At 52.3% G+C, this 26,039-nt stretch overlaps 1 protein-coding gene across 1 annotated transcript in view; it reads left to right on the top strand.

Annotated features, from left to right (window-relative positions):
- The window catches only part of PLEKHG4B (pleckstrin homology domain containing, family G (with RhoGef domain) member 4B), a 39,483-nt gene that overhangs the window by 4,189 nt on the left and 9,255 nt on the right, over nucleotides 1–26,039 (top strand). The window contains exons 4-15 of the mRNA XM_011934413.1: nucleotides 998–1,091; nucleotides 7,392–7,478; nucleotides 10,759–10,875; nucleotides 11,226–11,324; nucleotides 12,088–12,227; nucleotides 12,789–12,927; nucleotides 17,216–17,377; nucleotides 18,130–18,941; nucleotides 22,466–22,718; nucleotides 24,472–24,561; nucleotides 24,641–24,871; nucleotides 25,621–25,791. Coding sequence (XP_011789803.1) covers nucleotides 998–1,091; nucleotides 7,392–7,478; nucleotides 10,759–10,875; nucleotides 11,226–11,324; nucleotides 12,088–12,227; nucleotides 12,789–12,927; nucleotides 17,216–17,377; nucleotides 18,130–18,941; nucleotides 22,466–22,718; nucleotides 24,472–24,561; nucleotides 24,641–24,871; nucleotides 25,621–25,791 — 2,395 coding nt within the window. The remainder of the gene's footprint in view (nucleotides 1–997; nucleotides 1,092–7,391; nucleotides 7,479–10,758; nucleotides 10,876–11,225; nucleotides 11,325–12,087; nucleotides 12,228–12,788; nucleotides 12,928–17,215; nucleotides 17,378–18,129; nucleotides 18,942–22,465; nucleotides 22,719–24,471; nucleotides 24,562–24,640; nucleotides 24,872–25,620; nucleotides 25,792–26,039) is intronic.

Genomic DNA, 26,039 nt, shown 5'->3' with positions numbered 1-26,039 from the left:
TTTTTTGAGACGGAGTCTTGCTCTGTCGCCCAGGCTGGAGTGCGGTGGTGCAGTCTCAGCTCACCGCAAGCTCCACCTCCCGGGTTCATGCCATTCTTCTGCCTCAACCTCCCAAGTAGCTGGGACTACAGGCACCCGTCACCACATCCAGCTAATTTTTTGTATTTTTAGTAGATACGGGGTTTCACCGTGTTAGCCAGGATGGTCTCGAGCTCCCGACCTGGTGATCCACCCGCCTCGGCCTCCCAAAGTGCTGGGATTACAGGCATGAGTCACTGTGCCCGGCCCAGGCTATGTATTTTTTAAGACTAGTCAAGTGTAGTAGTGAGAAGGGGGGAAGAGTAGAACAAAGTATTTGATCTGTAACTGTGCATGAGCAATCAAATGAGATAACTCACTACCTTCAGACCAGCCGAACCCTAAAATTTTGTAAAATGAATATATCAACTCACCCAACCTACTATTTTCTCCTATTAAATTTTGAACTGAAGTTTCCAATCACAATCACGGAGACAAAACTTTTAAGTTGGAGTTTTCAAAACCACGTGATGGTATTTTTAGTTTTAAAAGATGTTCTAACAGTCTTAGCTTGGCTCTGGATAGTAAAGACCCTCATGACTGATCTCAAGCTTCCGTCTTGGAAACAGGCCATCCACATCCCATCAGAATCATCAGAATCACCTTCTGTGCTTACGTTAAAGCCCAAACAAATACACGAGGGCAAGAAGGCCCTGAAGTCCTTGCCCCCTTGATGGAGCAGGGCCCATTTCGTCCATCCAGGAGCATGGGTGGGTGTTTAGGAGAAAGTAGCCCCAGCCCCACGTGCAGAGACACTGTCTGACGTCACTAGCGGGTTAGCAAGAGGAACAACGGTGGTGCCTCCAGCCTTCTAGAGCTGAAAGGAAACCAGTAATAACTAGTCTCAGAGGTGGAGAAACTCGTTTTTGTAAGAGATTTCACCTTCGGTGGTTAAGATCAGCTGTCTTTCCCTCCCCAGGAAGGAGGTCCGGGACCTGGGGCTGGTCGTCCTGGTGGACGCACGCAGGAGTCCAGCCGCCCCTGCCGTCTCCCAGGCCCTCGCGGGATTGCAGGTATGGCAGGGTTGTCACGTGCCTTGGGTGTGCAGAGCATCTCAGGGCCGTGTGCTGCTGGGGCCGCCCACATCGTGGTTCTGGAGTAGCCAGTCCACAGGCTTAGTGTGAAGATTCGAGATTGGGGGCCCCTGTGCAGAGCCCCCTCCATCTTGGGGTCTTCCCGATAAGTCCAGCTCTTGCTCTCCGGGGCCAGACACAGACAACACTGGGGAACGTGGGCTTGGCCCATCCACTGAGGACTTGGGGAAGCTCCATGCTGGGGGCAACTGCAAACCTAAAAAGCAAAGCCAGCCAGGCCCAGGTGGTGGGCTCCTGTCCCAGGAGGACAGCACAGCCCCATCCCTGCCCAGTACGGCTGCCCCTGCTATGCTCCTCCATCAGGATGCAGGGCACAGCATTGCCCTTCAGACAAAGGACAGAGGAGGCAGGGGCAGCCATGGCTCACTGCAAGGAAGAACCAGGGTGGGGACGAACCTGGCAGCCCCAGACAGGGTCAGTGGCATTGCTACAGGACCCTATAGCCTCAAACTCCCAGGCTCAAGCCATGCTCCTGCCTCAGCCTCCAGAGTAGCTAGGACCACAGGCGCGTGCCACCATGCCCAGCTAATTTTTTATATGTTTACTAGAGATGGGGTTTTGCCACGTTGCCCAGGCTGGTCTTGAATTCCTGGACTCAAGTGATCCACCGACCTCAGCCTCCCAGGGTGCTGGGATCACAGGCATGAGCCACTGTGCATGGCCTAGGGGCCCTGCATTGAACCATAAGCAACATCCAGAGGAGATGGGAAGCACTGCGGATGGGAAGGTGCCACTGCCTGAGCAGGGGCAGATGGGAGCCCAGAGACGGGGAGAGACCAGGGATGGGGGGTCCAGGGACAGGGACAGGGAGGGGATGGGGACAGAGCCCGGGGTACCCTCTCCCATGCCCCACCTGCACTCCATGAAGCTAAACCCATTACGCCCTTGCTGTCCCTGCTGAAGATGGAGGCAGCGGCTCCTGTATTCACTGAGGAAACTCAAGTTTAGGGACACCAGGTGGCAGGTTGTGCCAGGAAAGACATGAGTCAGGGACAGTGCTGGCAGAACTCACCCCACCGTGGAGTCCTCCTTCCTCTCCCCCTCCATGGGCCTCCCTCTTCTCCCCACTGGCAGTCCTCCCTCCTCTCTCCCAACCTGTGGTCCTCCCTCCTTTCCCTCATTCTGCAGCCCTCCCTCATCTTCCTTCCCATGGTACTCCTTTCTTCCCCCCTCCACAGTCCTCCCTCCTCTCCACCCCCACAGTCATTCCTCCTCTTCTCCCACCCTGCAGCCCTCCCTCCTCTCCCACACCCTGTGACCCTCTGTCCTCCCCCCATGGTCCTCCATCCTCTCCCCCTCCATGGTCCTCCCTCCTCTCTACCCCCATGGTGGTTCCTCCTCTCTCACACACGGTAGCCCTCCCTCCTCTCCCCACCATGGTCCTCCCTCCTCTTGCCTAACCCTGCAGCCCTCCCTTCTATTCACCCCTGTGATCCTCTCTCCTCCCCCCCATGCAGTCCTCCCTCCTGTTCCCACTGTGGACCTCCTTCCTCTTCCCTAACCTAAAGTCCTCCCTCCTCTTTCCCCTGCAGTCCTCCCTCCTCTCCTCCCCCATAGTCCTCCCTCCTCTTCCCCCACCCTGCGGTCCTCCTTCCTCTTCCCTAACTCTTGAGTCCTCCCTCATCTCCCCCCTCCTCCCCTCCCCCACAGTCCTCCCTTCTCTCCCCTGACCCTGTGGCCCCCCATGCCCTCCCCTCACCCTGGGGTCCTTCCTCCAATTCTCTAACCCTGCAGTCCTCCTTCCTACCCCCCTGCCACAGTCTTCCCTCTTCTCTCTCCACCCTGCTGCCACCACTTCTCTCCCCTACACTTCCCCTCTTGCATGGAGCCTGCCTTCCCTCAGAGTGAACCTGCCTCTTGTCTCCCTCTTTACTGTCAGTCCTGCCTATGGTTTCTTCTTACTTTCATAGTACGTGGCTCTTCTTAGAAAATCTCAGTGTCCTACCTGAGACTTGGAGGAGACAGCCTCAGTCATGACCCTCTTTACAGAGTGGGATCCACTCAGGTTGGGCCCTGCAGTGGCATCCTCCAGAACTGCCTGGCAGTGTGGCTGGGCCAGCAGAAATCGGCTGGCCTGGGAGCAAGTGACAGGGACCTTGGACTGGGCAAGGGGCTGAGGTGACTCCCCAAGGTCAGGAAGGGGTCACTGGGAGGAGAGAGCACAGGCCGAGGTCCAGACAGGAAGTGCCACAAGTTGGGTTGCACCAACTAGGCTAGACAGGAGTCCGCAGTGCACAAATACTGTCAGGAAAGCCTCAGGGAGGCCCAGGGCCAGGGGAGGCATTGATCAGAGAGGTTCTGAGAATTCTCGAGGCCTCCAAGAAAGGAACATGAGGCCCTCCTGCACCATAGCATGAGCATGAGCTGTCCCTGGTTGGGCACCTGGGCAGTGGTCTTTGCTTCACCTAGACAAAGAAATGGCAGTCAAGGAACAGATTCTAGGGGAGGAAACAAAGCTGACCCAGAGGTTACCTGGGCACGAGAGGAATCTGGAAGAACCCATACCTGCTGAGCAAACCTAAGGTAGTGACATCAGGGTGGAAAAAAGAATATATATGCTTATTATTAGTGTTCACCAAAAAAGGTTCACAGTGCATTGCTCTAAAGCTCAGTTAGCTTCTCTAACACAAGGTAGACACAGTGTGAAGTGCCAAAACTCAGTTTCCATAAAATATTTTACAAGCACGTAAGTTCCTTATTGACTTTTTCAAAAGAAATTCACGTAGGAAATACGTCCTAATTCTATGATGCCAGCATAACCCTGATACTAAAGCCAACCAAAGACACTAAAAGTAAAGAAAACTGCAGAGCAATATCCCTTATGAAGGTTGATGCAAAAATCATCAACAAAATGATAGCAAATCAATTTCAGTAGCAGGTTGAAAGGATTATGCACCCTGACCAAGTACAATTTGTTCCTGGAATGCAAGGATGGTTCAACACATGAAAACTGATCAGTGTAATATACCACACAAACAGAATGAAGGGGGAAAAACACATGATCATCTCAATTGATGCCAGAAAAAAGTATTTGACAAAATTCAACATCTTTCATGATGAAAGCACTCAGTAAACTAGAAATAGAAGGAAATTACCTCAGCATAATAAAGGTCATATGAAAAATCTACAGGAAATATACTCAATGGCAAAAAACTGAAATCTTCTCATCTAAAATCAGGAACAAGGCAATAATGCCCACTTCTTTTCAACATGTTGCTGGAAGTTCTAGCTAGAGCAATTGGACAAGAAAAAGGGGTGGAGGGGAAGAGGCATTCAAACTGGAAAGGAAGAAGTAAAATTATATCTATTCCCAGATGATGTGATCTTGTATGCAGAAAATCCTAACAGTTCCACACACACACACAAAAATAAGTTAATTCAGCAAAGTAGCAGGATACAAGGTCAACACACAAAAATCAGTCACACTTCTATACACTTAACAGTGAGCAATCTGGAAAGGAAATTAAGAAAACAGTTCATTTACAATAGCATCAAAAAGAATAAAGTAATCGAAAAGAATTAACCAAAGAAGTGAAAGACTTTTTCACTGAAAACTATGTAAGACAGCTGAAATAAATTTAAAAAGATGTAAATAGAAAGATATCTCATGTTCAGAGATTGGAAGACTTTAATATTGTATTGAAATATCAATACTACACAAAGTGATGTATAGATTCAGTGCAATCCCTATCAAAATTCCACTGACATTTTTTGCCAAAATAGGAAAACCTATCCTGAAATTCATAGGGAATCGCAAAAGACTCCAACTAGCCAAAACAATTATAAAAAATAAAAACAAAGCTGGAGGACTCACAGTTTCTGATTTCAAAACTTACTACAAAGCAACAGTAATCAAAAAAGTATGGCACTGGCATAAAAACAGACATATAGAACAATCAAATAGAATAGAAAGCCATGAAACTAACAATCATATACATAAATGATTTTTGAAAAGGGTACCAAGACCATTCAATGGAGAAAAGACCATCTTTTTTAACAAATGGTGCTTAAAAACTAGATATCCACATGCAAGAGAATTGGCCGGGTGCAGTGGCTCAAGCCTATAATCCGAGCACTTTGGGAGGCTGAGACAGGCAGATCACGAGGTCAGGAGATCGAGACCACCCTGGCTAACATGGTGAAACCCCGTCTCTACTAAAAAATACAAAAAAAAAACTAGCCTGGCAAGGTGGCAGGCGCCTGTAGTCCCAGCTACTCGGGAGGCTGAGGCAGGAGAATGGCGTGAACCCGAGAGGCGGAGCTTGCAGTGAGCTGAGATCCGGCCACTGCGCTCCAGCCTGGGTGACAGAGCAAGACTCCGTCTCAAAAAATATATATATATATATAGAGAGAGAGAGAGAGAACTCCTAAAATTCAACAACGACAAAAACCAAACTGCCCAATTCAAAAATGAACAAAAGACTTGGATAGACATTTCTCCAAAGAAGATATATACATGGCTAATGAGCACATTAAAAGATGTTCAATGTCATTAAAGATTAGAGAAATTCAAATCAAAACCTCAATTAAATACCACTTCCCCATGCATTAGGGTGGCTATTGTAAAAAAAAAACAAGTGTTGGCAAAGATACGGAGAAATTGGAATGCTTGCGCACTGTTGGTAGGAACAGTAAATAGTGACTCATTGTGGAAAACAATTTGGCAATTCCTCAAAAAGGTAAACGTAGGATTACCATATCATCCAGCAATACTGTGTCGGGGTATATACCCAAGAAATTGAAAGCAGAGTTTCAAAGAGATATTTATACAGCTATGTTCATAGCAGCATTATTCATAACAGCTAAAACACAGAAGCAACCTTAGTACCCATAAACAGATGAATAGATAAGCAAAATGTGGCCTATCCTTACAATGGAATATTATCCAGCCTTAAAAAGGAAGGAAATTCTGACATATGCCACAGCATGTATGAATCTTGAGGACATGTTGAGTGAAAATAAGCCAATCACAAAAAGACAAACATTCCACTTCTAAGAGTACTCAGAGTAGCCCAGATCCCAGAGACAGAAAGTAAAATGGTGGTTGCCTGGTGCCAGGGGCAGGGGATAATGAACAGTTTTTCTTTAACGGGTGCAGGGTTTGGTTTTACAAGATGAAAAGAGTTATGGAGACAAATGGAGGTGGGGGTTGCACAACATTATGAATGTATCTAAGACTACTGAACTGTACACTGAAAAATGATGATAATGTTTCACCACAATGAAACAATTGAAAATATACACACATCTGATAAAGGACTTGTATATAGAATATATAGTCTCAAAACTCAGTAATAAGAAAAAAAACCAATAAAATATGGGAACGGATTTGAGTACTCTTCACTGAAGGTGATACACAGATGGCAAATAAGCACATGAAAATTTGCCCAACATCATTAATCACTGGAGAAATGCAACTGAAAACCAAAATGAAACACACAAAAACAGCAACAAAGCTTGACAATAACAAATGCTTGGTACTGCTGATGGAAATGCAAAATGGTACAGCCACTCTGGAAAACACGTACTTATCACATGAGCCAGAAATCCCACTCCTAGGTATTTATCAAAGATAAATGAAAACTTGTGTTCACACAATATTTATAGTGACTTTACCCATGATTGCCAAAAACTGGAAACAACCCAGTTATCCTTCAGCTGGTGAATGGATGAACAAATTGTGGTGAGGCATACCGTGGAATACTGCTTCCCAAAACAGAGGAACAAACCCTTAGTCTCCACACAGGGATGAGTTCCTGATGCACAGCGCTAAGTGTGAGACGCCACTCCTGCCTTAGTCTGTTTATGTCTAGAAAAGGCAAGTCGGTGGAGTCGAAAGCAGATCAGTGGTTGCCAGGGGCTGGGCATAGGGGAGGGCTTGACTACAAAGAGGCACAAGAGAATTTTGGGGTTGCTTAACAGTTCTTTGTCTTGATGGTGGTGATGATTACATGACTATGCTTTTGTCAAAACTTACAGAACTATTCACTGAAAAGGGTGAATTTTATTGTATGTAAATTATACCTCGATAAACCTGATTACATTAAAATTCATAAGGGCAAATAATTTACAATTCAGGGCAAAGTCCACTATGTTTTATGCACTGTAATACTCTGGGAAACTATGACCGAAGTAGTACCAATCAAAATTGGGCAATTCTATTAATGAAGTTAAAAATTAGAAGGCTAATCAGTAATATTTATTTCTTATTTATTTCAGAACAACACATCTCCTATAATTCATAGTATCTTGCTGTTGATAGATAAAGAATCTGCATTTAGGCCTGACAAGGATGCAATAATTCAGGTAATGGTTTAGACTGTGGGATCCAGAGTGACAGATAAAATTAAGCATTAAGGCACCTAGATGAGATTAAACACATGAAAGAATTTAGATAAGTTCTAATTGCATCCATGTGGGAGCCTGAAAACCTGCTTCCTACCCGGTAAGTTCTCGCAGGAGCCCTGCAGAGTATGCCATGAGAAACTTAAAAATGTGACCTTTCTTCTCCACCTCATATGTTTTCTTTCCTTCTCTTTCTTCGTATCATTCTCTTTTATCTGAAAACATCTTCATTTGGCCTCATTCTGAAAGGATATTTTTGTTACATCTAGAATTCTGGTTGGAGAGGGGTTTTGCTTTTCCTCTCAGCACTTTAAAGGTCCTGCTCTGTTGCCTTCTGACCTCCATAATTTTAGAAGAAAAGTTCGTCATAACTCAGATCACTGTTCACCTCTATGAAGTGTGTTAATTTTCCTTCAGCTATTGCCGAGGTACTTCCTTTCTTTTCAACAAATTGACTGTGATGCGAGTGGGCTTGGCTTTCTTCATTATCCTGTTTCGGCTTGAACTCTTAAATTTGTGAATTCATGTCTATCACCACATTTAGGACCTTTTTAGCCATTCTTTCTTTCTTTTTTTTTTTTTTCTTCCCTTCCTGAGACAGCATCTAGCTCTATCACCCAGGCTGGAGTATGGTTGTGCAATCAGAGCTTACTGTAATCTCCAACTCCTGGGCTCAAGTGATTCTCCCACCTCAGCCTCCTGAGTAACTGGGACTGAAGGTGTAAGCTACTGTTTTTTTTAAGAGACAGGGTCTTGCTATGTTGCCCAGGCTGGTCTCTAAGTCCTGGCCTTAAGCAGTCCTCCCACCTTGGCCTCCCAAAGCTCTGGGATTGTAGGCATGAGCCACAGTACCTGGCCTAGTTCTTAAAAATTTTTTCCTGCTTTATTCTCTCTCTTCTGTCTTTCCAGTACTTCAATTGCATATACTAATATTGTCCCACAGATCTCTAAGAATCTGTCTTTTTTAACTTTTTTCCTCTCAAGTCTTCAGGTTGTTCTATTGATCCTGTCCTTAGGGTCACTGGTTCCTTACTCTACCATCTCTTCAGCTGTTAAACTCACTAATGTGGCTTGGCTCTGTGTCCTCACCCAAACCTCCTGTCAAATTTTAATACCCACGTGTGGAGGGAGGGACTTGCTGGGAGGTGACTGGATCATGGAGGCAGATGCTGTTCTGATAGTGAGGATTTCTCATGAGAGCTGATGGTTTTAAAGTGTGGCCCTTCCTTACTCTGTCTCTGTCACCTGTGCCATGGAAGACGTGTCTTGCTTCTCCTTCGCCTTCTGCCGTGATTGTAAGTTTCCTGAAGCCTCCCCAGCCACACAGAACTGTGAGTCAATTCAACCTCTTTCCTGTATAAATTACCCAGTCTCAGGTAGTATCTTTATAGCAGTGTGAAAACAGACTAATACATTCACCCAGTGAATGTTTTAGTTCAAATATTGTGTTTTTCAGCTGTAAGATTTCCAGTGGATTTTAAAATATATTTTCTACATCTTTCCTGAGTTGTCCTCTCCTTTCATAAATTGCAAGCATTTTTCCTTTACCTCATTGAGCGCGGTTTTAACGGCTGCTTTGAAATCCTTGTCTAATAATTCCAGCCTCTGGGTCATCTCTGGGTTGGCCTCTGCTGATTGTCTTTCCCTGGAGAATAGATCCTATGTTTCTGATTCTTGATGTGTCACATAATTCCGGACATTGTAAATATTCTGTTGGGGAGACTGGGTTCTGTAATAGACTCACAGTGTTATTCTGGTGTGCACGTAGCGTGGTTAGACTCAAACCAGAAGCTCTGTGTCACCCACAGTGGGTTCAGTTTAATTCTCTGAGTCCTCCCCAGGCATGCACAGTTCAGGGTCGGCCAGAGACTGGGGCAGAGTTTACACACACACCACGGGGCCTCTTCCACAGCTGCCCCCTTCTGGGAATCTACTTTCACTCTCCAGTGGTGTGGCTACCCCATCCTCTGTTTCTTCTTCAGGCCAGAAAGATGCCCATTTTCTTCTTGTTTTTATAATTTATTTATGTTTTTAAATCAAATCGAGCTCCATTGCTGAGACTGAATTGCAGTGGTGTGATCACGGTTGCTTGCAGCCTTGACCTCCCCAGGCTCAGGTGATCCTTGCACCTCAGCCTCCTGAGTAGCTGGGTCTACAGGTGTGCACTAGCACGCTCTGCTAATTTTTGTAGTTTGTTCTGTAGAGATGGGAGTTTTGTCCTATTGCACAGGCCGGTCTTGAACTCCTGGGCTCAAGCGATCCGCCTGTCTTGGCCTCCCAAAGTGCTGGGATCACAGGTGTGAGCCTCCACACCGGCCAGATGCCCCTCTCTTTTCCTTTTTTTTTTTTTTTTTTTTTTTTGCAACAGAGTCTTGTTCTGTGTTGCCAGGCTGGAGTGCAGTGGCATGATCTTGGCTCACCGCAACCTCCACCTCCTGGGTTCAAGCGATTCTCCTGCCTCAGCCTCCCGAGTAGCTGGGACCACAGGCGCCGCCACCATGCCCAGCTAATTTTTGCATTTTTAGTAGAGATGGGGTTTCACCATGTTGGCCAGGATATTCTCAATCTCCTGACCTTGTTATCCACCCGCCTCAGCCCCCCAAAGTGCTGGGATTACAAGCGTGAGCCACCGTGCCCAGCCCCTTTCCTTTCCTTTCTTTTTCTTTTTCTTTTTTTTTGTTTTACAAAGCCACCTGCTGTCAAAAGGATGCCTGTTTTCTGTTGGAGCTCAGCCGCTCCCTGCTGGCAGCGGCCCTGAGGACGGAGCACAGCGGGAACTCGCCCCTGCTGGCCCCGCATGCAAGCGTTAGGTGCCCCCACAATAAGCCTGACTTGTCTCGGCTGCTGGGGCTTTCAGGAAACTCTCCTTATATTTTGTCCAGAGTTTGTGGGTTTTATCTGAGAAGGGCCACCTCTGCCACACCAGGAAAACAGCCTTGACTCATTCTTTCCCTTTTCCTTCCTCTTCTTTCTCCCCCTTTTTTTTTGTTTTTTTTTGTTTGTTTGTTTGTTTTTCTTCACCAGGGCCTTTCCTTCATTTCTCTTTGCTTCCTGCTTTCCCGTCTTCTCACTTTCATTACTGCACCCAGACAGGGGCTGTTATCAGTGCCTCCAGCAAAGCAAGGGCAATGCTCCCTGAGCCAGCCTCTCCGTCCTCCGAACCCAGGAATGAGCCATTTACAGGGTTTTCCCCCAAGAGATGCATCTGGAGCCATGACCAACAAGTGCCTCTTCTTGGCAGTGTGAGGTCGTGAGCTCCCTGAAGGCCCTGCACAAATTTGTCGACAGCTGCCAGCTGACCACAGACCTCGACGGCTCCTTTCCCTACAGCCATGGTGACTGGATCTGCTTCCGTCAGGTGGGTTCAGCCCCAGCTGCTACACATGCCACAGTGTCTGGGGACTTTCTCTCATGTGGATGTTTTTACTCAAGTTTGAAAAGACATCACCATCCCTGATCTCATGCTTATTACAGTCACCATTCAGGTCTTGGTGTCTCCACAACCATGCCGTGGTGCATCTGAGATGCCAAGCCTGGGTGGGAAGGGCACTGCTGCCCCGGAAGTGTCTGTAGATCTCAGGGACCTTCACCCATGGAAGCTTCCCAACCCGAGATCGGTTTAAATGCAGGAACTGGAACTCACAGCTGCTTACTTTAGCATCTAGCAGACCATGTCCTTACAATCTCCTCCCTTTCAACTCACAACAGAGGCTGGAACACTTCACTGGAAACTGCGAAGAAGCCATCATTTTCCTACAGAATTCATTCTGCTCCCTGAACACCCACAGAACCCCAGGTACAGCCCAGGTAAGTCTTCACACTGGCAGGTAAGTTCATTTCATGTGACAGGTAGGTGGGGGCATAAAGGTTTAGCCAAACATGAAAATAAATATTTGGTTCACCGTCATCTGTAGCAGAGATTTTCAAATCCTTTTTCATTATCCTGTTTAGGCTTGAACTCTTAAATTCCCTCTCAATTCACAAAAGGCCATTTCCTCCCCTTTGTCACCAAGAACGTTCCACCGTACCCAGAAGGAAAACTGTGTCACTGCACTTGACGATGTGCAGCGGCATGAGCGGCAGCGGCTGCCAGGAATGAGTCACTCCAACAAGACACAGAGGCAGACTGACCACAGGGCTCTTGACAGCCCAGCCGCCAGGCCAAGGGGCCCTGGGTCTGTGGGTGAGGCCTGCGTGTCTGTCCTCCAACAAGACAGAGGCGGACTGACCACAGGGCTCTTGACAGCCCAGCCGCCAGGCCAAGGGGCCCAGGGTCTGTGGGTGAGGCCTGCGTGTCTGTCCCTGGTTTAAATGGCAGGTTCACCTCCTACAGTTGAGCTTTGAGCCCCCTTCTTCTCCCTCCAAGGGGTCCTACCCTGGTGCCCACCCTCCCTGGGACAGTCTGGACCATCAGCTTCAGGAGTGGGCACCGTCATGCCACCAGGCCTGCAGCTTGATTTACGGAAACAGGAACATGGGTCACACTCCACATTCCTGCCGCTGTTGCACTTGGGAGGACCTGCCCCTTGGAGGAGGGCATTAAAGGCGTATTCCTCCCCACCCCATGCAGGAAGTTGCCGAGTTAATTGACCAGCACGAGACAATGATGAAGCTTGTCCTGGAAAACCCACTGCTCGTGTCCCTCAGGCTGGAGGGGGGCACCGTCCTGGCACGGCTGAGGAGAGGAGAACTCAGCACAGAAGATGGCCGGTGAGCGCTCACAGGGGCCACGCTGGGCCCTGGCCCATCAAGGGGGCTGCTCAGGGGATTTTGCAGCCAGGAGGTGTGGCGCTCTGCTCCCAGGAGAGCCCTCTCTGTGCTGGGTCCAGACCTTCGTTCTGACAGCCACGCTTTGCCTGGGTCTGAGCTTTTCCACATTTACAGGCTCCAAAGATCAAGGAGCCGGCTTCTGGGCACGCTCGGTGCGAGGTGGCCAGAGTGCGCCAGAATGAGCTCATTCTTGACCCGTGCTGCCTGGGGAGCTGTGCCCACCCCCAGCAGCCCCGTGTATCTCAGCTGCACACAGCCAGTCCAGCCTAGGCTGCCCAGCGTGGATCCCCTCCAGGCGCCTGCATCCCAGGCTGGCCAGGATGTTGGCAGAACGCGTGCAGCACGTCTTGTCCCGCCTGGGCTGTGGGCCTCCTCCTGGGGCTCCCGTTGCCTTCTGGCATGAGGGAACGGAAGGAGCAGGGTTTTTACATGGGGTTGTCACCAACAGCAGATTCCTCTAGGGGCCGCCTGGGAGCCTGAGGACTGCCTTCTCTTCCTCAGGGACACCCTGGAGGCTGCCACCAGCCTGTATGACCGAGTGGATGAGGAGGTGCACAGGCTGGTCCTCGCCTCGAACAATCGTCTCCAGCAGCTGGAGCGCCTCCGGGAGCTGGCATCACTCCGGGACAGGAATGACCAGGTCAGAGCTGCAGGAAGAAGGCGGCCTGGTCAGCATCCCCTCCAGGCCAGGCTGGCCAAGGCGACCCTCTCACCTTCACACTGTGTCTTTAGGGCCTTGACCTGATTTCCATTTGGAATGAAATTATGTCAGGATAGGGCATGCCTTGTTGCTTGTGTAAAAAGAAATAAATTTTATTTTTTACATGAGAGACACTGGATCAGTGGAGAAAAAAATTTGTTTAATCCAGAGGAGGCCAAGGAGAAAAATGATTTCACACTGTGTCTTCTGATGCGACCAGTGTGAATCGCTGGGTGTATCATCTTCCGGATGCTTTCTCCATGTACGTGTGCACACGGTGGCCGAGAAGCCGAGGTGAAACCGGCACAGGTAGAGAGGGTCTGGGCCAAGGCTGAGGACGGCAGCCTGGAAACAACCTCCAGGTGACCTCGGGAAGTGGCTCTGGAGGCCAGGGAGAGGCTCCAGGTTTTAAAGAGAAGAGGACAAATCGGGAGGGGTGACGACAGAAGTGGCTTTTCATGATTCTCTGGGTCACAGAAATGGCATTGGTGGGTTGGCCACGCGCTGCTGGAGGACAGGGTGTGAGTTGTGGTGTGCCGTGTGCAGCGTGGCTGGGGTTACTGATGGCCCTTGGTGGACACACTGCGGAATCTGGGGTCCATATAGCAGCGGCTCTGAAATGATTGCTTAGCTCGGGGGGTGCCAGCAAAACGATTGCTTAACTCGGGGGGTGCCAGCAAAATGACTGCTTAACTCGGGGGGTGCCAGCAAAATGATTGCTTAACTCGGGGGGTGCCAGCAAAACAATTGCTTAACTCGGGGGGTGCCAGCAAAATGACTGCTTAGCTCGGGGGCACGGACAGCGCTGCTGCCTCACTCTGGTGCTCCTCTGGGCCTGACAGTTTAAGGGGCGCACACTCAGACAAAACGTTTCTCTGTTTTGTTGCATATAAACGCTTCAAAACTTGCACATTTTTATATAAATCCTTATTATTTTATCAACAACTGTTACTGCAATGAATGTGCGGGTGAAAGCCGGCAGCATGGCGAGGCGTGCCGCGGGGCTGGAGGCATCCCCAGCCCTCCTGTCTGCTGACAAAGCTCCCCCGGCCTTCAGGTCCATGTGCTCGCCCTCACGGGAGCCTCCAGACAAGAACGTGCGGCAGGGACGTGAGGCGGTGTGCTCGCTCCCGGCCTCCCCGCTGCTGACCCCAGCTCCCAGGCATTGGCCAGGGGCCCAGCTGGTCCGAGCCCTGGGGTGGGAGCAGGAACCCCACACCAGGCCAGTGGAGTCAGGCAGAGCTGCAGCCACCAGCCAGTCCGGGTTGTCTCTGTGCCGTCCGTCCTGGGGGTCTCCCCATCTCCCTCCTCCTCCCTCTGCCCATCCTGAGGGTCTCCTCCATCTTCCCCTCCTCGCCCTACTCCTTCCTGGGGGTCTCCCCCATCTCCCTCCCCACTCTTCCCCGTCCTGTGGGGTCTCCTATTTCCTGTACCCACGTCTTCCTCTTTTTTCGTTTACTTTGGTGTTTTATGCAGAATAACTTCCAGGACTTCCCAGAGAACGGGATCTTGGGATGAGCATTTTTGAGGCCGTGGTACCTAAAAGTGTCTCTACTCCACGTTCACGGCCAGCAGTCACTTCAGTTTCCCTTCGCCAGCTGGAAGGCCCTGCCCCCGAGCTTAGCCTCCGTCCCACTCCCAGCCTTGCGCCTGCGCCCTGCTTCTCGCTGGAAGCTGCAGACTTTCCCGTCGTCCTCGGGGCTCTGGAATCTGAGGGTCGCCCAGGTGCGCTGAGGGCAGGTGTGCTCTCTGCGTCTGCACCGCGCCTCTCTCTTCTGGGAATCCTGTGACACGTCCTTCATCCTTCGTGGCACTTGCGTTTCCCACAGCTCCACACTTCAATCTGGTCCTGGAGTTTTCTGTCCTGTTGCCTCAGTTTTCCCCACCGCTAGCTGTGTGCTGTCCTTGTAAGGTAGACTTTCTCGGCTTTGCCCTCTAACTCTATTACTGAGTTTTTGTTTCTGCTCTTGCTTTTTAACTCCATGGGCTTGTTTGTTTTCTGAATGATCCCCTCTCTGTACTAATCATGATGAGTGCGTGGCCTGTGGCTTCTGCGGGTGTGTTCTGGCACCAGAGGCTTTCCTGGCCCCCCTGGTTAGGAAGCCTGTGGCCCACACATCTGTAGCATTTTCTCCCTGGTGATCTGATTCTTTTCCTCTAATCCCGGCCTGAAGGGGGTGCCTGGCCACAGCTCAGTGTTCACCTGCTGCACTGCCTGGATCCCCCCAACCAGGGAACAGACCCCAGGCCCTGTGGAGCAGGGCACCCTGGCTCCTTCCCTCCCACACTCCCTCACGCCGTCCCGTGGTGTCTTGGGACTTCGCCTCTGCTCTCCTCAGGCCCTGCCACTCCCGCCTCCTTCCTGGCCTCCAGGTGTGTACCCTGGCTGCTCTCTGCCCACTGTGCTGAGGGTTACACACCTTGGAAGATGCTGGCAGGGTTTAGTGGTGTCTCAGGAGGACACATATCTCGCTCTGCGGTCTTCACACAGAAACTCTACACGTGACCGGATAGGTGGTCAAGCTATGTATAGGTGCCCGTCTGTCTATATATTTAACCTAAGAAGTGTGTGCACACTGTGGGAAAATTAGAAACAAATAGATTTTCACACACGGGATGATGCATGTGGCGGCCTCGGCACCCTGTGCATGGGCGTGCGCTGCAAGCTGGGTCCCTGAGCCGTGTTCACACAGATGGTCCTGGGCTCCTCCCTCTCTGCTGTTAGAAGCATCCCCATGTTGAACATCTCTGTGTCTCTGCTTCCTTCACAGCCCGTGGGTGTTGACTCTGGATACATTCCTAGGCTCGGATGGCTGGGGTCAGGCCATTGGTCTGTGGAGGTTTCCACGCATGGGCCGTGGCACTCCAGCCGCACCTGCCTCCTGCTGACCACCCCGCGGGGAAATGGAGCCCCTCAACAGTGTGCCCTCAGATTTTCTATGCTCCAGCTGGACATTCTCTTCACACATTTATTATTTTTATTTCTGTAGTGAATTACTTGTTCATGCTTTAGACAGTTTTTCTAGGGTGGATCATCACTTCTCTCTGTGTTATATGGATCCTTCATGTTCCGCTTGTTTTCCTAGTTTATCATTTGTCCTCTAGCTTTGCTTACCTTTTAAACAACACTTTCTACTCTAAGGTTATAGAATTGTTAGTATATTTCATCATAGAACCTTTACGACTTGAATTTTTGTATTTAAATCTTGAAACCAATGACAGCTGATTTTTCTGCAAGGTTGGAGGCTGGGCCCTGGCTCTGCGCCACCCCAACTCGGCTCTGCCGATGCCGCACCTGCCCCTCACCTGGCAGCTCCAAGGCTCCGCCCATGCTCCTAAGAATCAAGGTGCTGTGATTTTCTTCTTGACTCTGGCTCTGTTTAAAGACAGTGTGTGCACTGGTCTGTCTCTTCTCTGCTGCATGTCTGGGGTCATTGGGTACCTTCCTGATGGTTATGGATCCAGCCAGCTGTTCTCTTCTCCACAACAGGCCTCTCATCTCTGGGCATCTGACCCCCAGTCGCCCCTGGTGTTGCTGTTTAATGACAGCATGAAGGGCTTACCTCTGACATTTCCACTGAGTCCAGCGGTAAACGCCTCCAAAATAAGAACCTTGGTCTTGTCACCAGGGTGTGTAGCCACAGGCGCTCTGCCCAGCAGGGCTCAGCCAAGGGCTCCCCCGTCTTTCCCAGGCGGCCTCAACGGGCCAAGCAGCCACTTGCCTGAAGAATATTTCTGGAATGTGTTTACCATATTAACCAGTTTCAAAGTGGAAAGTCCTGGGTCTATTGTTCAATGATTTTAATGTCCATTTCCAAACCATGAAAAGAGCTTGGAGCTTGAGCCTCAGAGGCCTGTGACCACCTCTTATCAGTCGTGTCCATTCACGGGGGTTACGCAGCCAGGCCGTCATCCCTGTGCAGCGTGTACTCAGGACAGGACCAAGACGCATCCCTCCCTGGGTCCTGCTAAATCCTCGAGTGTGACTCCTTCATGTGTTTAAGTATAAATGTTCTTCCCCTGTGTAGATCAAATCACGGTTTGGAAAAGAACTAGAGAAATTCCTCGGTCCTTTGGTGCCTGCTCTTGAGAATGGGAGGCAGCGGCAGGCAGCACTGTGGGCCGTCCCAGCCTTGGTGTTGGTGGCTACACGCAGACCCAGCCCCCACCTGGAGACATGAACGTGGAAGCGCCAGGCTTGTACTGATAATGTGTTCCTTGGGTGCAGCAATCCTGCCAGAAAGGACTGCAGCTGGTGAAGGAGAACCCGCATCAGACAGAGGAAATGGTCCAGGATTTCAGAAGGGGCCTGAGCGCCGTGGTCAGCCAGGCTGAGTACAGGGAGGGAGAGCTGGCCAGGTGGACCCGCCCGTCCGAGTTGTGCGAGACGGTAAGAGACCCAGTGGGTGTGCGTCCCAGGGATCCTGGCTCCTTAGGCTGTGGGCATTTACGCCTCCCCACACAAGTTGGAGAGAGTGGGCCAGGCTCTAGGACAGAGGCCGGGCGCCTGCGATGGAGCCCCTGGCCACTGCGCGCACAGCTCTCTGGAGAAGGCTCTGAGTTGACCTGTGAAGCATTCGATATTGTACCAAACAGACCAGCCAAACTCACACACACATTTCTCTGTGTGTTTAGTGGCTCAGTTACAAAATTCCACTGACTGCCCAAAACTCCAAACAAGTGCTGCAGCAGATTGCATGCCTGCAAGCTCCCCCGTGCCCGGGACCTCATGCTGGTGACCTCCCCGGCGCCCGGGACTGCACGCCATTAGGAGTTCACCTGTCAAGACAGCATTTGAAGGGGTCATGGGGTGGCCAGAGCAGGGTAGAGCCGTCTGCCCCGTCATGCCTCTCTCAGCTCACAGGATGTGGCATAACTGGTCTACACGGTGTCTTCAGTGGTCCTAGGACATCCCCCATGGTGCCCTCTGGCATGGAGAACAGACCCCGTGGGGTCAGACACAGCCCACCTGCCCTTTGGTTGAACCCGGCTGCAGGCCCCACTGGGTGGCGGGGCTGCCTCTCCCTCTGCTGTCTGGTCCCCTGGTCCCTGACTAGGCTGACCTGGGAACAGCAGTGCCTCAGCTGGCTCTGGGGTGGCCCCTCCTCCATTGCACTGAGCAGAGCCCTCCTTGTCCCACAGGCGAGCAGCTGGATGGGGCCCCTGGATCCGGAGGCTTATCCCTCCTCACCCGTGGCTGAGTGTTTGAGGAGCTGTCACCAGGAGGCTACCTTGGTGGCTGCAGAGGCCTTCCCCGGGGCAGGTGTGGCAGTGCTGAAGCCTCAAACCCTGGGGAGACCGTGGGCATCGCAGCGAGACCTGTGGCTGCAGTGCCCTCAGACCCAGCTCCATCTGGAAGAGGCCCTTTCTGAGGCCGCCCCAGACCCCAGCTTACCGCCCCTTGCCCAGAGCCCCCCAAAGCGTGAGTGTGCTCAGGAGGCCATGAGGAGGCCCCGTAAGCCACCCTCAGTTCCCAGCACGGACACTGAGGATGGTGCCTGGGAACCCGGCCTCCCTGGACGAGCGCTTCTGTGTGGACAGGACGGGGAGCCCCTGGGCCCGGGGCTGTGTGCTCCGTGGGACCCAGTGTCCCCCCTCGGGGGCCTTTCAGGAGCAGCGGCCACCACGGCCCACCCGCAGGACAGCTCTGCCTGCTCCTCTGAGCCCACCCAGACCCTGGCCAGCCGTCCCAGGAAACATCCCCAGAAGAAAATGGTAAAGAAAATGCAAAGTTTCGAGATACCTCAGCCCGACAGTGGCCCCAGGGACTCCTGCCAGCCAGGCCATACCGGTGTCTTCAGCAAGGGCCTGGAGGTAACCAGCACTGTGGCCACAGAGAAGAAGCTCCTGCTGCGGCCGCAGGCCAGGAGCCCCCCGGTCACTCGGAGCCGGAGTCTGTCCTCTCCCTCGGGGCTCCACCCTGCTGAGGAGGACGGGAAGCGGCAGGTGGGCAGGTGAGGTGGATGTCCCCCTCCTCTGGTCCTAGCAGCCCTTGGGGATCTAGAAACCCAAAGCCATTTCGGCATTAAACTCTGTTCTGCAAAGTAGAAAGTAAATCCACAGACATCCCTCTGGGTCCACCTGCCCGGTCCGAGAAGAAACACAATTTTAAACTAGGTATGAGTTACCTGCCCCCATGTTCAGAGGGGACCACTGGAAACTGCGTGGATGGTGTGTGTGAACCCACACACACTCACTCCGATGGTTAAGTAACCGTGTGACCAACTCGAGTTATTTTCAGCCCACTTACAAAAAATTACAGGCAACACATCAACCCCCGACACCAAGAAGAGTTACCTTAAAAATACGTTTTAGAAAGTCTCTAGTGTTAGGGGTAAGAAGGTGCACCGTGCGTCCATTGCCTCACTGAAGAGGCCCCTTCTCGCTTGTCGAGCCTGCACAGGGTGCATCCACTCACTGGTAAGGGTGGGCGTGCTCGGCCCCTGCCTAGGCCGGATGCCGTCTGAACCTCCATCTCCTGCCCATGTGGTACTGGCCGTGAGGGCTGGAGGTGGAGAATTTCATGGGGTGCGTTGTCATTTGGTTGGCTTCTGCGTCTTGGGCCAACAATCTCCAACCTTTTTGGCACCAGGGACAGGTTTCATGGAAGACAATTTTTCCACAGACCGCAGGGGTTGGGGGGATGGTTTTGGGATGAAACTGCTCCACTTCAGCTCATCAGGCATTAGATTCTCATAAGGAGCACGACACCTAGACCCCTCCCGTGCGCAGTAGCCTCCGTGCTCCTCCAAGACTAATGCTGTCACTGATCTGACAGGAGGCGGAGCTCAGCTGGTAACTCCCTGCCTGCCGCTCACCTCCTGCTGGGCGGCCTGGTTCCTGATAGGCCACAGACGGGCACCAGTCGGTGGCCCTGGGGGTTGGGGGCCTCTGCCTTAAGCTCCATAGAAGGGGTTTCCCTCCTCATGCCCTGATCACAGGTTTAATCTGAACGGAGAAGGCCACAGAACACTCTTCTGAAACACACCTTTAGGTTGCCAAACCTCAGTCTTTACCTTGTTAGGGGTAAAACTCCAGGTAGAACATGAGGTTCTGGTTTTTACCATGGGTGTGAGTGATCCAGGGATATCTGCCGGCTGAGCCTGAGTACAGGCTGGGCCCTTCGGAATCCGTAAGAGGAACGCCGAGCGCTGTCCCTGAGTCTCAGCAGGTGGCTGCACTGACGATTCTGTCTCCACTGAGCCTGTGTTTCAGGTTTGGGAGGCAGCAGAACGCAGGAGGGGGGACCCCCACCCACCCCTGTGTGATTTCCAGCTGTTGCTGCCTCGTGAGTACATTGTCCATTTGGTCAAGACCAAATCAAGACCATCCTCGTTCTGATTTTGTTTCTGGATATTTACTGAAGAGGCTTTTGTGTGGGTCACGACACTCGGCCTTCCCGCCTGTGCTGTGAGGGCCAGTTCCTGACCAGCCAGGAGGTGCTGTGTTCTCAGAAACAGCGAGAATCTGTCAAATCTGTGATGCAGGAGTGAAGGGGACAAGTTCTGCAGCTCTGCTATGGATGGAATGTGCGTTCAGCAGCGTATCTGCCTGCAGCTGTGCTTCCCATCATTCGCTGCTTTTAAGTTTTTCCAACTTAAACAACAAGTAAATACAAATAATGGTAGAAAACAAATCTTCCAACTCCCATAGGTATCATTAGGATCGAGTTATTTAAGAAGGTTGGGGGTATAAGATGGTATCAAGTAGAACAGAAAAGCCGTGCACCTCACTATCTATTAGGGAAGAGCCCCCGGGTCACCAGTGGCCCTTTGAAAGTGCAGTTGATGGGCGCTGCCTGAGCTGCAGAGCTGTGGGACACGCTCAGACCCCACCCCAGCAGAACCCAGAGAACCTTCTCCCGGGGAGTCCCACAGCCCGGGCCAGGCTTTGGCATTCATGCTGCCGGAGCGTGGGCCCTGCCCTCCAGGCTCAGTTGCCGAGAGGGACCAGGTGGCCACACTCCAGCCAGCTCATGAAACCGAGCCACCAGCCTGAGCGTCCGGCATTCGTTTACGGTGAATGTAAAAGTGTTTTTCGATGTTTAGCATGTTTTTTAATGGTTAAAAAAAAAAGAAAAGTACACAAAAGAATAGCACCTGATTTGGTAAGCCCAGTTTGGGCTTCTGTGATCCCAGCACCGCAGTTCTGCATGCGAGGATCCACCCGGCCAAGCTGACCACACCGGCCAGCCCGCCTCTCCACTCTCTCAGGGCAACACGAGTGGGTCCTCCGGTCCTGCCTAGCCCTGGGCATACAGAGGTAGTGAGACTCCGGGCAGCCGCGGGGGAGCCCACATCTCCTGCAGGTGTGTGTTGTCAGGAAGGGCTCTTCGAAGACTCAGCAGTGCAGCGGAGGCTCACCCCTCGCAGGAACAGTGCCCCTACAAAGCCTGCTCAGCAGCCCCTCCCCAGGACCCTCGTTCAAGGCAGGGAGACCCCAGCCGAGGGCGGGGCAGAGGGTTCCATGGACGGCCGTCCCTGGGGCCTAGCCTGCTGTTGTCCACCTCTGAGCCGTCCTGCGCCCCCAGCCTTGCTCTCCGCCGCTGCAGCCCCCGAGTCCCCCTGAAGCTGCTGCGTAAGGTGCTGAGCCCCTTGGGTCAGGAGTGACTACCGCGGAAGCTGACTCTCAAGAAAATCTGGTCGGTCAGCAGTGGGCGTGGATCTGAAAGCTGTTTTCTCACGAAATTTCCACCACTGCCTTCCTTGCAGAAGTGTTGCTGCTGGAAGTGTTTGAGTCATCTTACCGCTAGAATCAAACCAGCTGGAACGAGGCCCGTGACGTTCAGAGTTTCAGTTAGGGAGCCTGGGAATCTCTTCCTTGGTTTCCAAGGGGATCTTTCCTCTGAAAAGGCCATGATCAATAATACGGAAATGTTTCACGTGACAAGCTTCTTTTTGAAATATAGTCCTTATCTTTTCAAGTTACTGTGTATCAGGGGAGCAGCTCCAGGTAACAGGGAGAGAATGAGCGGGCTGCAGGTGAGTCAGTCCCTGCTGAGGACGTGCAGTCGACTGGAAGGTTTTTTTTTTTTTGAGATGGAGTCTCACTCTGTTGCCAGGCTGGAGTGCAGTGGCTCAATCTCGCCTCACTGCAACCTCCATCTCCTGGGTTCAAGTGATTCTCCTGCCTCAGCTTCCCAAGTAGCTGGGACTACAGGTGCGTGCCACCACCCCCAGCTAATTTTTGTATTTTTAGTAGAGACGAGGTTTCACCATGTTGGCCAGGCTGTCTCTGTCTCTTGATCTCGTGATCCACCCACCTCAGTCTCCCAAAGTGCTGGAATTACAGGTGTGAGCCACCACGCCCAGCCAGAAGTTTCTTTATTGTGAATCCCACATGTGCCCATGTGCCTCCGGTCCACGTGTGACCGTGCTCATGCCTCCGGGTCTTCATGTGTTTCTGTCTCAGGCATGAATTGCTTTTAATAACATGTCCGTGGGGGGCCATGTGCCCCCGGGATCTCTGTGTCTTCCAGCAGCCGACTGAGGCACATCATGGCCGAGATGATCGCCACGGAGAGGGAGTATGTCCGGTGCTTGGGATATGTCATCGACAACTATTTTCCGGAAATGGAGAGAATGGACCTGCCCCAGGGCCTTCGAGGGAAGCACCACGTCATTTTTGGCAACTTGGAGAAGCTCCACGACTTCCACCAGCAGCACTTCCTCTGGGAGCTGGAGCGCTGCCGGCACTGCCCCTTGGCCGTGGGCCGCAGTTTCCTGAGACACGTGAGTGCAGGCCGTGGCATGGATGACGGGCGACGTGGTGGGCGAAGCCGGTGTCAGGGAGGCGGGGCCTACAGCGCCCATGTGTCAGGCGGTTGGAATGGCTTCAGCCCAGGTCTGGGAGCTGGTCCTGGCAGGATGATTAGACCAGCCGACAAACAGACGCCCCACACGGATAACCTGGGGGTCTCCAGTGCTCGGTGCTTTGCAGGTGGTGTGACCAACTGCATCCCTGCTGCCCCTGGAGGCGGGGGCTCCATGGACACCATCACACCTGTTTCGCCAGCAGCCTGCTCCTTTACCACTTCCGCTGACAGGCCAGAAGCAGTTCCCAGAATCACCCTCTAGGGAGGGGCCAGGCCTCACCCCTTCACAGGTCCCCTGCCCCTGGGTGCCCCGTTACCTGCCAGAGGGACCAGCCTGTCCTGTTCTGAGAATTTCCTGTGAGGCTTTCAACTGGAAGCACATTGAATGTGCAGACTCAGTGGTCTCTACTCGTCAGTCGCTTCTCAATGATGAACGTGGAATATCTCTGTATGAGAGTCTTTAATAAAGTTTTTAGGCCGGGCGCGGTGGCTCACGCCTGTAATCCCAGCACTTTGGGAGGCCAAGACGGGCAGATCACGAGGTCGGGAGATCGAGACCATCCTGGCTAACACGGTGAAACCCCGTCTCTACTAAAAATACAAAAAGTAGCCGGGGACGGTGGCGGGCACCTGTAGTCCCAGCTACACGGGAGGCTGAGGCAGGAGAATGGCATGAACCCATGAGGCGGAGCTTTAGTGAGTGGAGATCGCGCCACTGCACTCCAGCCTGGGTGACAGAGCGAGACTCCATCTCAAAAAAAAAAAAAAAAGTTTTTAATTTACTCTGGAAAGAAACTGACAGGCTTTCAACAGGTGCTGAGTGCTATGGGCAGGTGGGACATGTGTCCCAGACCACGGAGCACAAATTATCACAACAAAAACAGCCGTGGACAAAAGAAGCTCATGTTCCATCTTTTCAGTGTTCTTTCTTTTTTTTCCCCCTTGGATATGGCATCTTGCTCTGTCGCCCAGGCTGGAGTGCTGTGGCACAATCACAGCTCACGGCAGCCTCCGCCTCCTGCGTTCAAATGATTCTCCTGCCTCAGCCTCTTTAGTAACTGGGACTACAGGTGCACGCCACCAGGCCTGGCTAATTTTTGTATTTTTAGTAGAGACGGGGTTTCACCGTGCTGGCCAGGCTGGTCTTGAACTCCAGACCTTGTGATCTGCCCGCCTCGGCCTCCCAAAGTGCTAGGATTACAGGTGTGAGCCACCGTGCCTGGCCTCAGCATTTTCTTAAAAGGTGCTTTTAGACATAAAGTACAGATTCATATTGACCGTAATTGTGGCAATTTTAAATGTCTTGACAGCTTTAGCTCTTGGCCATTGACCAAATCGTTCCACTGCCCCCCACGCCCTCCCAGGCCCACTGCCAGCTATATCCTCTTCCCCTCTCAACCTCCTGGAGTCTGTGTTTTAAAGACAAATTATAGAATTCTCAGCATTGAGGCTGCAGTTGGTAAACTAGTCACCTCTGGAGCCCCCGTGCTGGGGATACTCTGATAGTATCTGTAATGAAGGACTGAGTCTCCCTTTCACCTGATCATGGTACGAACTGCACCTGGAGGGTCTTGGGACGGGAGCAGTTCCAACTCTGACCCGGCCTGTAAGAGCCTGCCGTCTCCGGGCCTGTCACTCCCACAGCCAAGCAGTCGCCTCTGCTTTTCCAGGAAGAGCAGTTTGGGATGTACGTGGTCTACAGCAAGAACAAGCCGCAGTCGGATGCCCTGCTCAGCAGCCACGGCAACGCCTTCTTCAAGGTCATCCCCTCGGCCCACTCCCCGCAGCTGCCCGGCCCTCAGTCAGGCTGGAGCTGACCCTCTCACCCGGCCCTTGCAGGACAAGCAGCAGGAGCTAGGTGACAAGATGGACCTGGCCTCCTACCTGCTGCGGCCCGTGCAGCGCGTGGCCAAGTACGCACTGCTGCTCCAGGACCTGCTCAAGGAGGCCAGCCGCGGCCCAGTCCAGGGGCAGGAGCTGGGCGAGCTCCGAGCCGCCGAGGTTGTGGTCTGCTTCCAGCTGCGCCATGGCAATGACCTGCTGGCCATGGACGCCATCCGCGGCTGTGACGTAAGTGCCCTAGGCGCTGGCAGCTCAGGCTAGCTGGGGGAATTTGAGGCCGTTGGTGAGAAAGTCTTGGCCCAGCAGCATAATTTTCTTGGTGATGTGCTGGCAGATTTGCCCCGGAGAAGTCCTTCAAAGCACAGCCTTCTGAAGGCTGCAGTGGAGGCCACTGGGAGGAGGGTCTTACCTGTCTGGGCAATGTCAGGGAGCAGCAAGGCTTGAGGCCCCTGGAGCCCCAGGGTTTGACAATGGCTGGCAGATGTTGGCTGCAGTTGCACAGGACATGCAAAGCAGGCTGGCTCTGAATGACTGGGAGTCTGCTTACCCGGGCTGCATTTAAAACAGGTGGATGTGGGCGCTGCACCCCAGCCCTCTGTGAGAAGGCACTAGGGTCAAGCCCCGATTCCATGGGTGTTGGGGCCCAAGATGGGCCTGCCTTCTCCAGCTGACGTGAGGTCCCACCCTCCACGGCCCTGCTCTGCCTCTGGGGTGTTGCCCATCCCAGGCCCAGGGATACAGCCTGCTGGAGTGGAGCCAGCACCCCCACGCACCAGTCATTTCTCAGCTCAGCCATGGCCTTTGGGGTGTCTGGGGTTGGGGGCAGCCGGGGCAGCCTTCACTACACTGAGCTGCACAACCCCCACGGAGGGGCCTGGTGAGACCCACACGGCCGGTCACAGGCAGCAGTGTGTGTGTGAGCTGCCGCGGGCCCGTATGAATGAGCCAAGGCCAGCCCTTTGGCTGTTCCTCTGCAGGTGAATTTGAAGGAACAGGGGCAGCTGAAATGCCGAGATGAGTTTATCGTTTGCTGCGGGAGGAAGAAGTATCTGAGGCACGTGTTCCTCTTTGAAGACCTCATCCTGTTCAGCAAGACCCAGAAGGTGGAGGGCGGCCATGACGTCTACCTGTACAAGCAGTCCTTCAAGGTAGCACCCGCCTGGTCCGATCGGGCGCAGGCTGAGCCAGGCCCTCCAAGGGGGTCTCGGACCCTGTCTCACCTGAGGCGAGCAGAGGAACTGGGAGGGAGTGAAGCTGGGAGGAGCCACGCCGCGATGTTTTGATTTCTGTGGTTCTTGGGTAAATTCTTGAAAATGTTAGCCCTCCAAAATCGGCAAGGAGACGTTTGTCTTCTCCAGTCCCATGTCCAGTCCAAGGGCTGAGAAACAAGTGTCTC

The sequence above is a fragment of the Colobus angolensis genome, unplaced genomic scaffold, assembly GCF_000951035.1.
Source record: "Colobus angolensis palliatus isolate OR3802 unplaced genomic scaffold, Cang.pa_1.0 Scaffold136, whole genome shotgun sequence".
Classification (NCBI taxonomy): domain Eukaryota; kingdom Metazoa; phylum Chordata; class Mammalia; order Primates; family Cercopithecidae; genus Colobus; species Colobus angolensis.
The sequence above is the reverse complement of the archived record's forward strand: the minus strand, read 5'-3'. Positions and strand labels throughout refer to the sequence as shown.